Source organism: Pelodiscus sinensis, unplaced genomic scaffold, assembly GCF_049634645.1.
Source record: "Pelodiscus sinensis isolate JC-2024 unplaced genomic scaffold, ASM4963464v1 ctg36, whole genome shotgun sequence".
Lineage (NCBI taxonomy): Eukaryota > Metazoa > Chordata > Testudines > Trionychidae > Pelodiscus > Pelodiscus sinensis.
In genome coordinates, this window is record NW_027465931.1 from 1,730,548 (window position 1) to 1,744,942 (window position 14,395).

General features: G+C 58.7%; 1 protein-coding gene across 1 annotated transcript; it reads right to left on the reverse strand.

Moving 5' to 3' along the window:
- Window positions 1-9,493: 9,493 nt before the first annotated feature.
- Window positions 9,494-13,437, reverse strand: LOC142825147 (maestro heat-like repeat-containing protein family member 7). Its single transcript, XM_075916872.1, has 10 exons — window positions 13,030-13,437; window positions 12,635-12,757; window positions 12,032-12,099; window positions 11,808-11,913; window positions 11,446-11,541; window positions 11,177-11,281; window positions 10,652-10,787; window positions 10,325-10,419; window positions 9,924-10,076; window positions 9,494-9,566 (listed from the first exon to the last, which is right to left on the reverse strand). Exons 1-10 carry the CDS (start codon window positions 13,243-13,245, stop codon window positions 9,549-9,551), a joined length of 1,116 nt encoding a protein of 371 aa, XP_075772987.1. The 5' UTR covers window positions 13,246-13,437; the 3' UTR covers window positions 9,494-9,548.
- Window positions 13,438-14,395: the final 958 nt, after the last annotated feature.

Sequence of the window (14,395 nt, forward strand, 5' to 3'; positions counted from 1 at the left end):
TATCCTGGAAAGTAATAGGAGGTCTGTGTATACCTGCCTAAGACTAAGAGGACAGCTATCAGAAATTACAGTTTGTTTTCATTTTTCTTTTTTTCTTTCCAAGTGCTAAATAAAAGGGAATAATGACATCTCTGGATCTGCTGGCAATGCTCCTCCTAATGCAACCTAATATGCCATTAGCCTTCTTGGCTACAAGGGCACACTGTTGACTCATATCCAGCTTCTCATCCACTGTAACCCCCAGGTCCTTTTCTGCAGAACTACTACTTAGCTGGTTGGTCCCAGGCCTGTAACAATGCTTGGGATTCTTCTGTCCCAAGTGCAGGACTCCGCACTTGTCCTTGTTGAACCTCATCAGATTTCTTTTGGCTCTTGTGTAAAAGAGTTTGGGGTACCCTTCTGGAATACGTTCCCAAGTGACTTCTTCCTGCGTTCAAGAAGAAAAAGTTTTTTTCCACTTGGGTAGAGGCAGCAACCCTCCTAAGCTCAGGGAATCTGTGACCTTGGGGAGTTTTGAAGCAGAAGCCCATAGAGACACGGTATTTTAAGGTCTCTTTTGGGCCCACACCTTCTGCACTCCAAGTGCCAGAGTGGGGAACCGACTTAGCCTCTTTATTCGGCACTTGAACTTCTGCTGCTGGAGTTCTGTGCCCAGCTCTGGTGACCAGAATTCCAGATGGATGTTGATAAATTGGAGAGGGGTCATGTCAAGGCTGTTTCCCACTCTGGCACTCCAAGTGCAGAAGGTGGGGGCCCACAAGAGACTTTAAAATACCCTGCCACTGGAGGCTTGTGTTGGTGTTGCTGCCACCATCCAAATGCACAAACCCCTTTGAGAACCAGACAGGCGCATTTCAGAATTCCCTCCTGTGGGGTACCTTCCTTGTCCTTGACACTCCCTCCATAGAGAGCTTGAAAACCTGTAATTTCTCCTAGAAGTATGGCTTGCTGTCTTAGGCACGTGCATACAGAACCTTCCGCCCTCTAGGATGCAGGAATCAGATCATGGTTTTAAAAATGTGACGTCTATTAACAAAACAAATACACTTGGTGAAACATTACTTAGAATCATAGAACCATAGAGCTGGAAGAGACCTCAGGAGTCATCAAGTCCAGCCCCTGCCCAAGGCAGGACCTATCCCAACTAAATCAATCCATCCAGGGCTTTGTCCAGCCAAGACTTAAAAACCTCTAGGGATGCAGATTCCACCACCTCCCTAGGGAACCCATCTCAGTGTTTCCCTACCCTCCTAGTGAAATAGTTTTTCCTAATATCCAACCTAGACCTTCCCCATTGTAACTTGAGACCATTTCTCCTTGTTCTGCCATCCGTCACTACTGTGAACAGCCTCTCTCCATCCTCTTTGGAACCTCCCTTCAGGAAGTTGAAGGCTGCTATCAAATCCCCCCTCGCTCTTCTCTTCTGCAGACTAAACAAACCCAAATCCCTCAGTCTCTCCTCATAGGTCATGCGCTCCAGCCCCCTAATCATTTTGGTCGCCCTCCGCTGGACCCTCTCCAATGCGTCCACATCCTTTCTATAGTGGGGGCCCCAGAACTGGACACAATACGCCAGATGTGGCCTCACCAGAGCCGAATGAAGGGGAATAATCACTTCTCTGGATCTGCTGGCAATGCTCCTCCTAATGCACCCTAATATGCCATTAGGTTTCTTGGCTACAAGGTCACACTGTTGACTCATATCCAGCTTCTCATCCACTGTAACCCCCAGGTCCTTTTCTGCTGAACTGCTACTTAGCCAGTCGGTCCCCAGCCTGTAACTATGCTCGGGATTCTTCCATCCCAAGTGCAGGACTCTGCACTTGTCCTTGTTGAACCTCATCAGATTTCTTTTGGCCCAATCCTCTAATCTGTCTAGGTCACTCTGGACCCTATCCCTGCCCTCCAGCATATCTACTGCCCTCCAGCGTATCTACTTGGTTGCTAGGTGTTACAAAGAAACTGAAAAAAGAAAGATTAAAACACAGAAAATCGCTTCCCTGGGATTCAGTTTGAAGAGTTCCAGGGTAAAGGGGGATAGTTACATGTGCTTAGCAAAAAGAAGTCCAACAAACTAAAAAAATAAAGAAAATAACCTAGTAGCGTCTGACTAAAAATTCCCTGTTCTACTCACATCTCTCTTGTTCCAAGATTTAGTCTTTCCCTAGCCAAGAAAGTCGCTGGATTCTGCTTGCCCAGGTTCCTGGCTTAATTCACATCTTCCAGGCATGATCACACAACAGGCACATCACTGCTTCCAATTCAAAACCCCAAATTCTGTTTCCATTTTCTTTCCTGGCCTCCTGTCAACTCGCTTCCTGCTTCTCTAGCATTCCTGGAGACTTTCTAGGACCTTTTGTCTATGGTTTCAACCTTTCCAGGCAAGACAGTAAGGGTTAAGTCCCAAGACTTTCAGGCAACCGTCTGCTTTTCACACGACCTGCCTGTTTCTCTTCAGCTAACTCTTGCTTACTTTGGTTCAGGCCTCAGGCCTTACACCAGGCCCATGCTTCAGGCCCATCTTTTCTAGTACAGGATGTAGCCTGGTAACAAAGCCCTGACTGTGGTATCAGGAAACCTGGGTTCTATTCCTGCCTCTCCCACAAGTTGGAGAGGTTATTCCCTGTCTGTAAAATAAGACTAATGATACTAAGCTTCCCTTTTTAGACCTACACACAGCAACTAGGGATTTTTATTAACTACTCAAATATCGGTGAGCCTGGCTCGCTAGATGAACCATCCGGTTCCTCTTGGAATCATGTTAAATGCTTGATCCCCATGACCAAAGTCTCAGATACCGGGAGAAGTGACACGGGGGAATAAAAGCTGCCGTCTGAGGTAAACTACCTGGCAGGAATCCCCTGGAATGGGAGCCATCGCTACCAGGAGCCCAGGAATAACAAGACTCCAAAAGTCCAGCTGCCAGGCAGTTTGACCATCTCCTTCAGGCCAGTGGCCCAGAATTCCAGGACATCTTTGGGCCTGGGTTTAAAAAGAGGCAGCACCGTGTGCTCAGCCCCTTTTTATCCATCCCCTTTCCCTCCATTGGCACGCAACCCTCAAATGGCCAAAGGTTTCCCTTTCCCTCCCTCCTTGGTTAAACAAGCTGGTTAAACAGCTCGAGGTGATGGAGTGATAAGCACCCACTGACAGAGTCGCTCGGGTTGCAGGGCCAGCGTAAGTCCGCTTTTAAAACTGCCGGCCATAGCTGCAGCTACGGGAGGGGACTCTAGCAAGGGCCTGGAACAAGGAACAGGGCTCCACTCCTGCATGGGATTCGGGCTTCCCCCAGGCAGATGCTCTGTTGCTGCTTTCCTGTCTCTCCCTTCTCCAGGTGGAAGGGGACGGTTAGCCAGTGTTCCCTGCAAGCTGAGCTCTTGGGCGGCCAGCCAGGAGACATTCAAATGCTGCCCAGTTTGCTAGCCGGTAGCATGTGTTTCTAGTGGTGGTGCATGTGGTGTACTGGGTGTAGACATAGATCTTGTTGTTATAGTAACTGCGTTAGGTCACTGGGGGTCAGCCCAGCTGGTTTGGGTTTTTTCTAGCTAGCTCCGTGCTATGCAATAAAATGGACACTTGCAACTACTCAAGCTCTCTGTATTTCCACTGATTTCTTCCCATGCTGTGAAACTCCACGTGACGTAACAGTGCACATCCGTGCATGCCTTGGTGCACATAACAAAATGTATTCCGCACAGGAGTGGGGGAAAAAGTAGAGGCATTATTGCCGCTAGCTCCTTACTGAAACTCAGTGAAAGGCAGTGGAAATGAGAGATCAAGATCCTGAGACTGACAGTCCCCAGGAACAACGGGGAGAGGCTAAAGTCCCAGTTCAGCCTGACTGGCAGAGCAGGGAGCCAGGAGGGAGCCAGGGTCGGCAGAGTGGGACTGAGCTAAGGAGAGAGCAGGGGCCCGCACTGAGCTGGGGAGCAGGGCTGGCCTCGGGGAGAGAGAAGGGGAGGCCGGGGTCAGGATCGGGGGCAGTGCGACTGGCCTCAGGGAGGAAGGGGGGGTCAGGGGCAGCATGACTGGCCTCGGGGAGGGAGAAGGGGGGGCCAGGGTCAGGATCTGGCCCTTCCCCCCCAGAGCTGCTTTCCATCCCCTCTTCCTTCCAGCCAGTTCCTGCCCCCCCCAGCCAGTCCCTCTTCCTCCCTCCCCCCTGCCCAGGATCAAGTGTGTCCGTTTTTTGGGGGGAGGGTCTACCTCGCAACCCTACGAGTCAGACCCAGCGCAGGCACCAAGTGATGGGGACTGCCGGAACTTTGGGAACCTGAGACTGCGGGGTGGGGGTTTGTGGCCCAAAAGGGGGCTGAGAAACCTAAGACAGACATAGTAGGGGGAGCACCAGAAGGGTGACACAGTCAGGGCGACCCTAGAACTCTGTTACAGACCAGCTGGCGGCTGCTGGAAGAGGAGGGAAAAATAGGGGGTAAGGGTCAGAGAGGAAAGGGCGTGTGCTGAGGGGAGGGGGGCAGGTCAGGAGATGAAAGAGGAAGGCACCAAGGGACAGGGTGTAGGAGAGAGACAAATGCCCAGGGGCCAAGTGGAGACAATGAGGAAAAGGGCAGGAGGGGAGGTGTCAGTGGGGGAGGGGGGGCCAGGATGATGCTAGGAGAGGAGAGGGGAAGGGCTTTGGGGGCTAGAGGGGAGAAGGGGAGGTGCTGGGAGAAGGCTTGAAAGAAGGGGTGGGCATGAGGAAGGCGGAGATGGAGCAAGGCACGTGTAAAGGCACAGGGGCATGAGGGGAACGGGGGCAGAGGGTGGTGAGGGAGTGGGCAAAGGGGGCAGGGGCAGTGAGGGAAGGGGGAGGCACCAAGAGGGTGCAAGGGTAAGGGAAAGTGCAGGTGCCAGGGGAGTCCGGGGGGTGAAACAGAAGGGCAGACACCTGCAGGGGAGGGACCAGCAGCAGAGGAGAGAGGCAGGACAGGTGTGTAGAGGGAGGTGTTAGAAGAGGGGATGAGGAGGGGTAGCTCACATGGTCAGAGTGGGGCTACTGGAGGAGTGGGCACAGGGGGGGAGAGAAAGGCTGCTGGAGGGGGCAGGTCTCGGGAAGGCCGAGGGCAGTGAGAAGGGCAGGAGTCAGGGCAGCAGAGGTGGGTGAGGGATTGGGGGGCAGCAGGCACCAGGGGAGCTGATGGAGGAAGGGAAGGAGACAGGGCAGCAGAGGGGACAGGTAAGTGGTTCATAAGATATTTATGAATAACTTGGGTGCCACACTGACACATCCAAACAAGCCACAAACTCAGTACTGGTGCACAACACAAAATGGATTGTGCTCATGGGAGGAAACTCTTAGAGGGAACACTTCCCCCAGCCTCCCCACCCCCCGAGTTAATGTCTCACACATTGGGTTAATGCAATTGCAGGATCGTTGCACGAGGGGGGCGTTGGTGAGGGCCAAACTAATCTCTATTGGTAAGTGGATGGTGGGAAAAGTCCTTGGGGGGGGGGGGGGGGGAGGTCACATGACACCTTTTATTTCTGGTCATGTGTCTATATTGCCCTGAAAGTGTTACCTCCAGAGGCGTGGCTAATAGGAGTCAGGGGGCGTGGCTAAGGGGGGGGTCAGGGGGCGTGGCTAATGGGGGGTCAGGGGGCGTGGCTAATGGGAGTCAGGGGGTGTGGCTAATGGGGGTCAAAGAGTACATTTAAAAACATTCTTTGGGTGCACACCCTAATGAAATGTGCTGCGCACGCCTATGGGCAGAGAGCAGATCCAGTCCTGGGAGCAGGGCTGCAGCCACAGAGTTATAGACGCCGCCCAGAGAGCAGATCCGCATGCTGGGAGCAGGCCTGCAGCTGTAACCCACACACCTGATGTGGGTCACTATCCTATGGAGTGGCACTGAGACCACTTCCAGCAAGCAATTATTACAAGGGAGCTCTTCAGCCTATGCTGAGAGGCAACTGACTTATAACTCAAGCTGTAGCAGCTCCTGCCCTAAGCTCCAAAAGTCCCAGGTTCTAATCCACCTGGTGGCAGTTGCACAGCCATGGAAGCAGAGGGGCCAGGGAACCCTCTGTACAGGACTCCCCCCTCCCCCCCCCCACACACATACCCTGGCTTCCTGGAATCAGCCACCTAGGTGAATAAAGCTGGAAACCCCCATGCCTATAGCTGTGCACCTTTGCTAAATAGCTACAGCCATTCTAAAGTGCCCAGATCTCACAACTAAAAAGGAGACATCCCAATGAGCTGCTAAGCTGTGCTGCCTGCCTCGGACGAGGAGCGAGTGCTGTAACTCTGGAGCCTAATGATGGTGGTGTCCTCCAGCCATTTTCAGATTAGTACAGCTGCCTCCCTGTGAACCAGGTGCCAGCTGGCCATGGGGTCCCATAGACCTGGCTTGTGCAGCCTAACCTGATAACCAAGCAGCCCATCCATTACTAGCCAGCCGATTACCTTGGGCATGGGAGACCATGGCACTCATAATTCCTGGGGCCTTCAGGCACTGACAGGGCTTGACTTGATCGGCCAGCTAGGGAGAAAGAAATAAACAGAAGGCAGAGGAGTCACCAAAAGATCAGAAGACCAGCACAATGCCTTATAGGCCGTTCAGCTGTGAAGAGTCACCAAGACAGGGCAGGTGATGCTAACCTGAGTTAGTCCATTAGCTGCGGCTAGGCTGGGCCACGAGAGGAGAGACAGGCAGTAAATCTGCAGCTGTCAGACCATAAGGAGGACACGGAGGTTTCGAAACCAGCTCAGAGAACAGGGCTGGGTAAGATGCAACCCACCAAACACTGTGATCTGGCCGCTTTCTGTTTAGATCCTGCTGCCCATGCCGCCGAATTCTAAGTGGGGACTCAGGCAGCAGGATCCGATTTTAAATGATTCACGGCTCATGGTTACGGCAGGGACGGGAGCCACGAGCCCTTTAAAAAGCTGTAGCAACGCTGGACAGCTGCCAGTAGTGGCAAATCTGTGAGCTCTTTTCTGTGCTTTTAATTGAAAGCCTCAGCCGTGGAGAACTCTGAGGGTGGGCTAGTCCACAACACCGCCCCTTCTGCCTCAGGCTCCGCCCCTTCTGTGGGTGGAGCCGGCCTATGACCCCATACCAAAATCCATTAAGTGGCCCCCTTCTGAAAATTATCGCCCAGCCCTGTCACAGAATCATAGAAAAGTCTGAGTGGAAGGGACCATGATAGGTCCAGTGTTTCGCAAACTTTTTTTATAATGTACCCCCTTTAAAAAAAAATGTGTAAGTACCCCCAGTACCTACAGTTTTCAGACACACACAATTTTTTTCTACCGTTGCAACACATTTGTTTAAACAACTGCATCGTAGCCGGGCGGGCGATGGCATTTTTGGGTGTAAAAGGTACAAAAAGAATAAAGCGCTGTCAAACTGAAAACTAAAATTCAGTTTTCTCCAAATTTCAGTTGTGTTGACGTGTCCCCCAGACATCTCTTGAGTACCTTTAAGGGGACTCGTACCACTGGTCGAGAAGCACTGATCTAGTCCACCCCTGCACCGAGACAGGACCAAGCATGTTTGTCTCACCTCTTGGCTCCTAGGACACGGCTTGAACTAACGCACTTGGAAAGACATTATCGTATATACGCCCAAAGTGCTTCGTCTCAGTGTATTACCATAAAATCTAACTGACCAAACTCTGACCTTTCATTTCCCTGTCACTTGGCCAGCTACAGCCTCACACGCCTTCGGCATCGATCTCAAAGCCTTCGTCACGCTTTTACACACCTGTGCTGACACGCTTGTAAGCCAGGCACACTTGTGCGACACGTCCCAAAGCACTTGCTCCAGGGCATTACATCGCACTTGCCTGCCTTTGATGGACAGGGAAAGGGAGACCTGAAAGGCCTCTCCAAGGTCACCAGCGCGAGAGTGAGCGCAGAATTGAGGAGCAAGGGTCTAACACACAACTCTGTGCCTTAGTCACTAGGTGGCATTAGATTAGAACCCGGGAGTTCTTACACCCAACCCCCTGCCCCCTCCACTAGGCCATGCTGCTGGCCTCCCGCCTCTCCCCCAGGGCTTGGAGACAGACGGGAGGCTGGAGCCAGCCTGCGCAGAAGGGGCTGTAACGCTTACAGCTCGTTCATGACACTGCCCCTGCGCAGCCCCTCTCAGATCCACACTCGGAACCCACAAGAAACACCCCAAGAGCGGAGATGAAACCGCCACTCACCTGCAGCCCAGCTTCCAGGAAGGGCAAAGCAAAAGCGGAGCTCGCGGATTCCAGCCCAGCCTGGCACCTGCTTCCTGAACTTTGGCCCCTTTCCTCCAAGATAGCAGGAGGCTGCTCTGGGCCTTTTGTGCCCACGACGGGGCAGAAAAGCAAACTCAGCTGTTGGTTCCATCTTGCGGGCAGAGCCCCGGCAGACAGTGGCAGGCGGGGGTATCGACTGACCCTCCAACCCAGGATATTCCCCCCACACCTGGATTCGCTTCCTAGTCATCCCCATCTCCCTGCACGATCCTTGTTTCTCATCCCGCCGGTCCGAGAAATTGTCAGAGCAGGTTGATCCCGACCTTGCCAAGGGCTTAGGTTACATCACAAGGCTTTGCCGCCACAGCTGGCTTGGCTTGGGTGTGTGGCAAAAGCCCCCCCCCCCCCCCCCGGCACAGCTATTCTGGCAAAGCCGCCAGCCATCACCACCACTGCCCTGCCTCTGTCCTGCTCCTCATCCCCGCCCCCACTCCTATCCCCTGCTCTCCTCCATCTCCTCCCCCTTCCCTTCTCCTGCCCCTCCCCATTTCCACCTGCCCTGCCCATCCCTGTCCTCTCCCTCCCCCCGTCTGTCCCCCTCTTATGTGAGGGCTTTGCTGGAAACGCCCCCCCCCCCAAGCCAGGGAGATCTCCCCTCCAGGAACAATTCAGCCCCCCCCATCTCGCTCCCTCCACTCCACAGTATTTCCTCCATTCCCCACAGTTGAAAATTGAGCTCCCCCATCCCCTCAGGTGACAGTCGGGCTCCCCCATACGCAGCTGCCTAGGTAGGCACCTCCGCAGCCAGAGCCTGCCCCTGGCGCTCACGTCCCCTCCCCGACTGCCTGTCCCAGGCGACCACCTGAACCTGCGTCCCCCATTCCCTCAGATCACAGCTCCCTCCCTGACCCTGCACCCCCCGACACCCCTCCCCCAGGCCAGACTCCTCTCTGGCACCCGCACCCCCTCCCCCAAACCTTCTGCTCCCCCTTCACCCAGGTCACAGCTCCCTCCCTGACCCTGCACCCCTCTAGAGCCCCTCCCCCAGGCCAGAGTCCTCTCCTGCGCCCATACCCCCTCCTGGACCCTGCACCCCTATCCACCGCCCCAGATCATACCCCCCCCCTGCACCCAGGCTCCACCCCTAAGCTCCCTTCTGCACCCAACCGCCCCGTCCCAGACCCCAAAGCCCTCGGTAGAAATGTGGCCCTTGATCAGTTGCCAAAATGGCCCCCCCATTACAAATTATTGACCAAGCCTGATCCAAATGTTTTTTGAAACATTGTTTAATGAGAATGTAAATACAATTCAATACAATTGGGAGGGTTGGGGGGAGGGGGACGCAGCTGCTGGCTCCTCAGCTCTTGCTGCTCTCACTGGGTGTCTTCCTGCTGCAAGGGAAGCAGAATCCGTCACATTCATCCCTGGGGACTCAGGGGAACTGGCCCCCCAGCATTTCCACCCTCCTCCCCCCTGCTCTCTGGTCACCCCCCGTCAGGCCCGCAGGGTGAGCTCCTGACCCCCCCCCCCCCAGAGCTCCTGACACCTCGGCCCCCTCCCGCCTCCTAGGACAGTTTCTGTGTTCAGAGCCTCCCCCGCCCCCAGGGACGCTCGCAGGGGCAGGAGGGATTCTGCCAGCAGGGACGTGGGGTGGGGGCAGCCTGAGGAAAGGGGCGGGGGACTCCCTGAGGGGATGGGAAGGAGACCCTGGCCCTGCCCCACTCTCCTGATCTGCTCCGGCTGCTCACCATGTATTCCAGGAGCTGATGGGCCTGCCCATGCAGGGCGTGGGCCAGGACCAGCCCGGCCTGGCTGGGGCGCCGCAGGGGGGAGCGGGCAGCGAGCAGAGCCTTGTCCAAAAAGCAGTTCTCCTGCTCTGCTGTGAAGAGCTGCCCAAAGACCTGAAATCAAGAGCACAGGAGGTTTCAGCTGACGGCCCAGAGCCCGGCCCCAACTCCTGGGGCTAAAACAGCTTCCTCCTCCCCCAAACTCCCTTCCAGACCCTGCACCCAGACGCTCTCCTCACCCGGCACCCCAACCCCTGCCCCAGGTCACAGCTTCCTCCTGCCCCCAAGACCCTCCTACCCCCACGAGGGCCCCAGCCAGCCCCACCCCCGAGCCCTGCCCTGCCCTGGCAGCGCGTCCTTACCTCTCCCACCCGCACGCTGTTGCTGTGAGCCAGGACCCATCTTTCTTTGTAGTAGTGTCTGCACCACAGGTCCTCTGCCTGGTGGATGTTGAGGCCTGCAAGAGACACAACAGGGTCATTCTGCTGGCAGGTCTGAGCCCTTCCCCTCCCACGGGTCCCTGCAGGCATCCCTGGGCAAATGGAGGGGCACAGGGGGCAGAAGGAGGGGAACACAGAGGGACGCATCCCCCCTTGGGCCAGTCTGGGGGAAAAGGGCTGGGTCCCCTCCCCCCGCCGCCGGCACCCTCAGGGTGTCCCTGGGGCCCAGGTCCCGGCTGGGTTCCTTACCCCTGTGGTGCAGGAGGAGTTGATACAGGCTGTGCACCCCCTCCCGGGCCAGCCGGCTGACGTCTTCGGATGGGTCCGAAATAAAAAGGCCCAGCTGGGCCACGTGGTGACCCATCCTCGGCCAGTCGGCGGAGTTCTGAGGGGAGAGAAGAGGGGGGGTCCCTCAGCATCCTGGGGCTGCACGTCCCATGCAAACGGCCGCCGAGGCGGGTCTGAGCTCGGGGGACGGACAGAGACACCTCCCGGGGCGGGGCGGGGCCGGCCTTGCGAGGAGACAACCCTGAGCAATGGCCCCGACTGAAGGGTCACTCCGGGGGTGGAACAAGGGGATCCACTGACGGCCACTCCCCAGTCCCCAGGCCCAGTCCCTCAAGAGCCCCCCTGAAGGGCCCAGGGTCGCCCCTCCCCGGGGAAAGGAGAACGCGGCCCATTCCCGGCCCATTCCCGGCCCTGCCTCTGCCTCCCGGGGACGCTCCCAGCCCCGCGCCCTGCAGCCCCAGACCCCCCGGCTCCGAGGTCACTTACGTCAAACCCCGGGAGGGTGGTGGCGACTCCCAGCAGGGCCGTGGTGCTGCCAAGGGCCCTGGCTCGCTCCTGCGGCAGGCGGGACTCCAGCCACGGGCTCAGGTGCTGGGGGGGAAAGAGGCAGGTCAGGACCCGTAGGGAGGTGCCGGTTCTGGGCAGAGCCTGGGGCTCCTCTCGGACTGTGCCCCCCCCAGCCACTGACACTGCTCCTCTCTCGGCCCCCCCCCGAGTAAGCAGGGACAATGGCCCCGTCCCCCCACGGGGCTCACCTCCATTATGAGCTGCAGCCGGGCGGTGTCTGGGGACTCGGCGAGGAGGCTCGCCAGTAGGGCCTGGAGGTCGTAGGGAAGGGCCCGGATGAACTGCTGCAAGACAAGGGGGAGCCCTGGGTCAGAGGGGGGTTGGGGGATCCAGGCCACCCGCTGGCTCCGGGGTCCAGCCTAGAGCAGGGTCTGAGCCGCCTCGCAGAGCAGGGAGGAGCCCAGGCTGGGCGTGGAAGGGACGGGCCCCCCGGGAGAGCAACGGGAACCCTGGAGGGAAGGATCCAAACCTGCAGCTTCTTCCCTCCCTCTGCCCCCCCCCCCCTCTGGAGCTCCAGCCCAGCCCGGGAGCAGGGCCCGGAGGGACGTACCTGAGTGTGGATGGGCTCCTGCTGCCAGTCCCCAGACACTGTCTGTCCCACGGCCGCCGTCAGCAGGGGGCTCAGGAGCTGGGCCCGCAGGGGAGGCTGCAAGGTGCTGGCAGGAGAGAGGGGCAGAGACTGTTAATTCAGCAGCAGGAGACAGAGACTTTCCCACTCCCTGGCCAGGGGATCTGCTCTGGGGGGAGTCGGCGGGGGGGGGGGGGGGTCGGTACCTGAGGCTGCAGGCGGCGTTGAGGCAGTCGGCCAAGACCAGCGGGGGGGGCGAGTCCTCCATGATCTCCTGGGAGACCCAAGGGGAAAAAGGGGCGTGTGAGGCTGGGCCCCCAAGAGACGCTCACGCGGCCAGCGCCCCCACCCAGCAGGATCCAACCCCACTGCCTCCCGCTGCCCTGTAGCCCCCCTGCCCGGCACAGGGCCCCTCCCAGCACCCCCCTCCCAAACCGGGACCAGCTCAATCCTTGTCCCCAGGCCGTCTCCTGCCCCTCCCTGCCCTGGTGACCAGCCTCTGAACCTCCTCATCCCTGCTCCCCAGGCGCATCCCCAGCAGCCCGCTCGGCTCCCTTCCAGCCCCCCATGGCCCGGGGAGACCCCTCCCTGTCCCGAATCCCCCTTCCTGTCCGGCACCCCACACCTGCCCCATTTCTGTGTCCCTCCCTCCTCCAGCATCCCCACCCACCCCTCCCCATGTCCACCTCCAGCCCTCCTGGCTCCACCCATCCCGTTTCCAGCACCCCCACCCGCCGCCATGGCCCAGGCAGACCCCTGTCCACCCCACGTATCCCCTCCCCTCCTCCCGGCCGCCGCGACTCGCTTACAACGATCCTGGCCATCATGGTGTCCTTGCAGCAGCGCGGCGCCAGGGTGTCCTCGCCCCTTTGGAGGGCGGCGAGGCAGGCGAGGGGGATGGCCAAGAGGAACCGCTGCAGGGCGGCTGGGCTCTGCGCCCCAGAGAGAGTCTGTGAGCCTGGGGCCTGCCTGCCCCCCACGGACAGCTGCAGGGCTCAGGTCTCCCAGGAGTGGAGGTGGGAGCTGCTGGTTGTCCAAGCACCCACACTCCCCCCCCAACTGCTGCCTCAGGCTTGTGGGGGCCCAGCTGGTGAAGGGGCCCCAGGGGGATCCCCAGGGACAAGCCCCTCCCGGAGGGGGGGGGGGACGTGCTGGGAAGGGGCCGGACAATCTCGGGTCCCCCCCGTGTGGAGAAGGTTCCTACCGTGTCCCGGGTGTGGAGCTGCTCTTCGATGTCATAGATGGCCCCTTCCTCCACCCGGGAGTCCATCCGCTCCTGGCAGAGCTCCGCCGAGGCGCAGGGGGGCTCTGTGCGGGAGGGAAGGGACCAGGGTGACTCCAGCGGCCAGCAGGGGTCACGCGCCCCCATGTCAGGGACCCAGGGCAGGTTGGGCCCCACACGCCCCTCGCAGGGACCCATCCCCCTTCCACCCTCACATCTGCCAACGCCCTCAGCAGAGCCCCCACCAGGAACAAGAGAGCCAAGCAGCAGCCCCCGCCCCCATCCATTGCCCTGGCTGCAGGGCAGACACTGGGGCTGCCCCCCCGGGGTACTGGGTGAGCCCCTGGGCCCAGCGTGTTCACGGCCCCTCACCTGGGTCTGAGCGGCTGCGCGAGGTGGCCCGGCTGCAGCTGGAGGCCCAGGCGCTGCTGCTGACGGACCTGGACCCACAGCTGCAGGGGCTGGTGCGGGGAGCGACGGGCTGGGGGCTCCCGGAGACTGGCAGGTCCCCGGGGGCCGGGCAGGGCGATGCCCCCTGGTGGTAATGGGGGCTGGGCTCCCGGGGCAGGTGTTTCTCTCCACAGAGGAGGCCCCGGAGCCACCCTACCCGGCTCCCCCGCTGGGCTGGGTCCCGCCTGCCCAGCCGCCTCTGGAGCCAGGTCCGGGGGGGCCTGGCCGGTGGGCGAGTTGCCCCGAGCTGGTGGGATCCAGCTTCCCCGCCCGCGGGGACAGAGAAGCTGCTCCCCACCGGCCCTGGGGCCATCTTCAGGGCTTTCTTGAACCACAGCCGAAAACGTTTGGCCATGCTGGAAATGAGGGGAGCAAAGGGGAGCTTGGGGCGCAGCCTGATGAACGAAATCCAGGGGTTCCAGCTCCCCAGAGCGACTGTCCCCAGCCCCCAAATGGCCCCTTGCTTATCGGTTCGGTCTTGCACAGGCACTGCAAGGACCTGAGGGTATGTCTACACTACCCCGCTAGTTCGAACTAGGAGGGTAATGTAGGCATACCGCACTTGCAAATGAAGCCCGGGATTTGAATTTCCCGGGCTTCATTTGCATAAGCGGGGAGCCGCCATTTTTAAAACCCCGCTCGTTCGAACCCCGTGCAGCGCGGCTACACGGGGCACGAACTAGGTAGTTCGAACTAGGCTTCCTAGTTCAAACTACCGTTACTCCTCATTCCACGAGTCTCCTGCCCATCAACAGCCCCTTCTTGGCCAATCAGGGGAGAATCTAAGGTGTGGGGGGTGGAGCGTTCTCCCCAAAGACACCGGCATAGACTTGTTCCAGCCCCACCTCCCCAGTCCCCACAATGGGGGCTGCATCCCCCACCCCACGGCTCCTGCAAA

Coding starts and splice junctions, on each gene's coding strand:
- LOC142825147 (XM_075916872.1), bottom strand. CDS start 13,245: ATGGGTCCCTGCGAGGGGCGTGTGGGGCCCAACCTGCCCTGGGTCCCT. Junction 12,758..13,029: donor AGCTCCACACCCGGGACACG/GTAGGAACCTTC, acceptor TCTGGGGCGCAG/AGCCCAGCCGCCCTGCAGCG. Junction 10,077..10,324: donor ACAGCGTGCGGGTGGGAGAG/GTAAGGACGCGC, acceptor TCTTGATTTCAG/GTCTTTGGGCAGCTCTTCAC.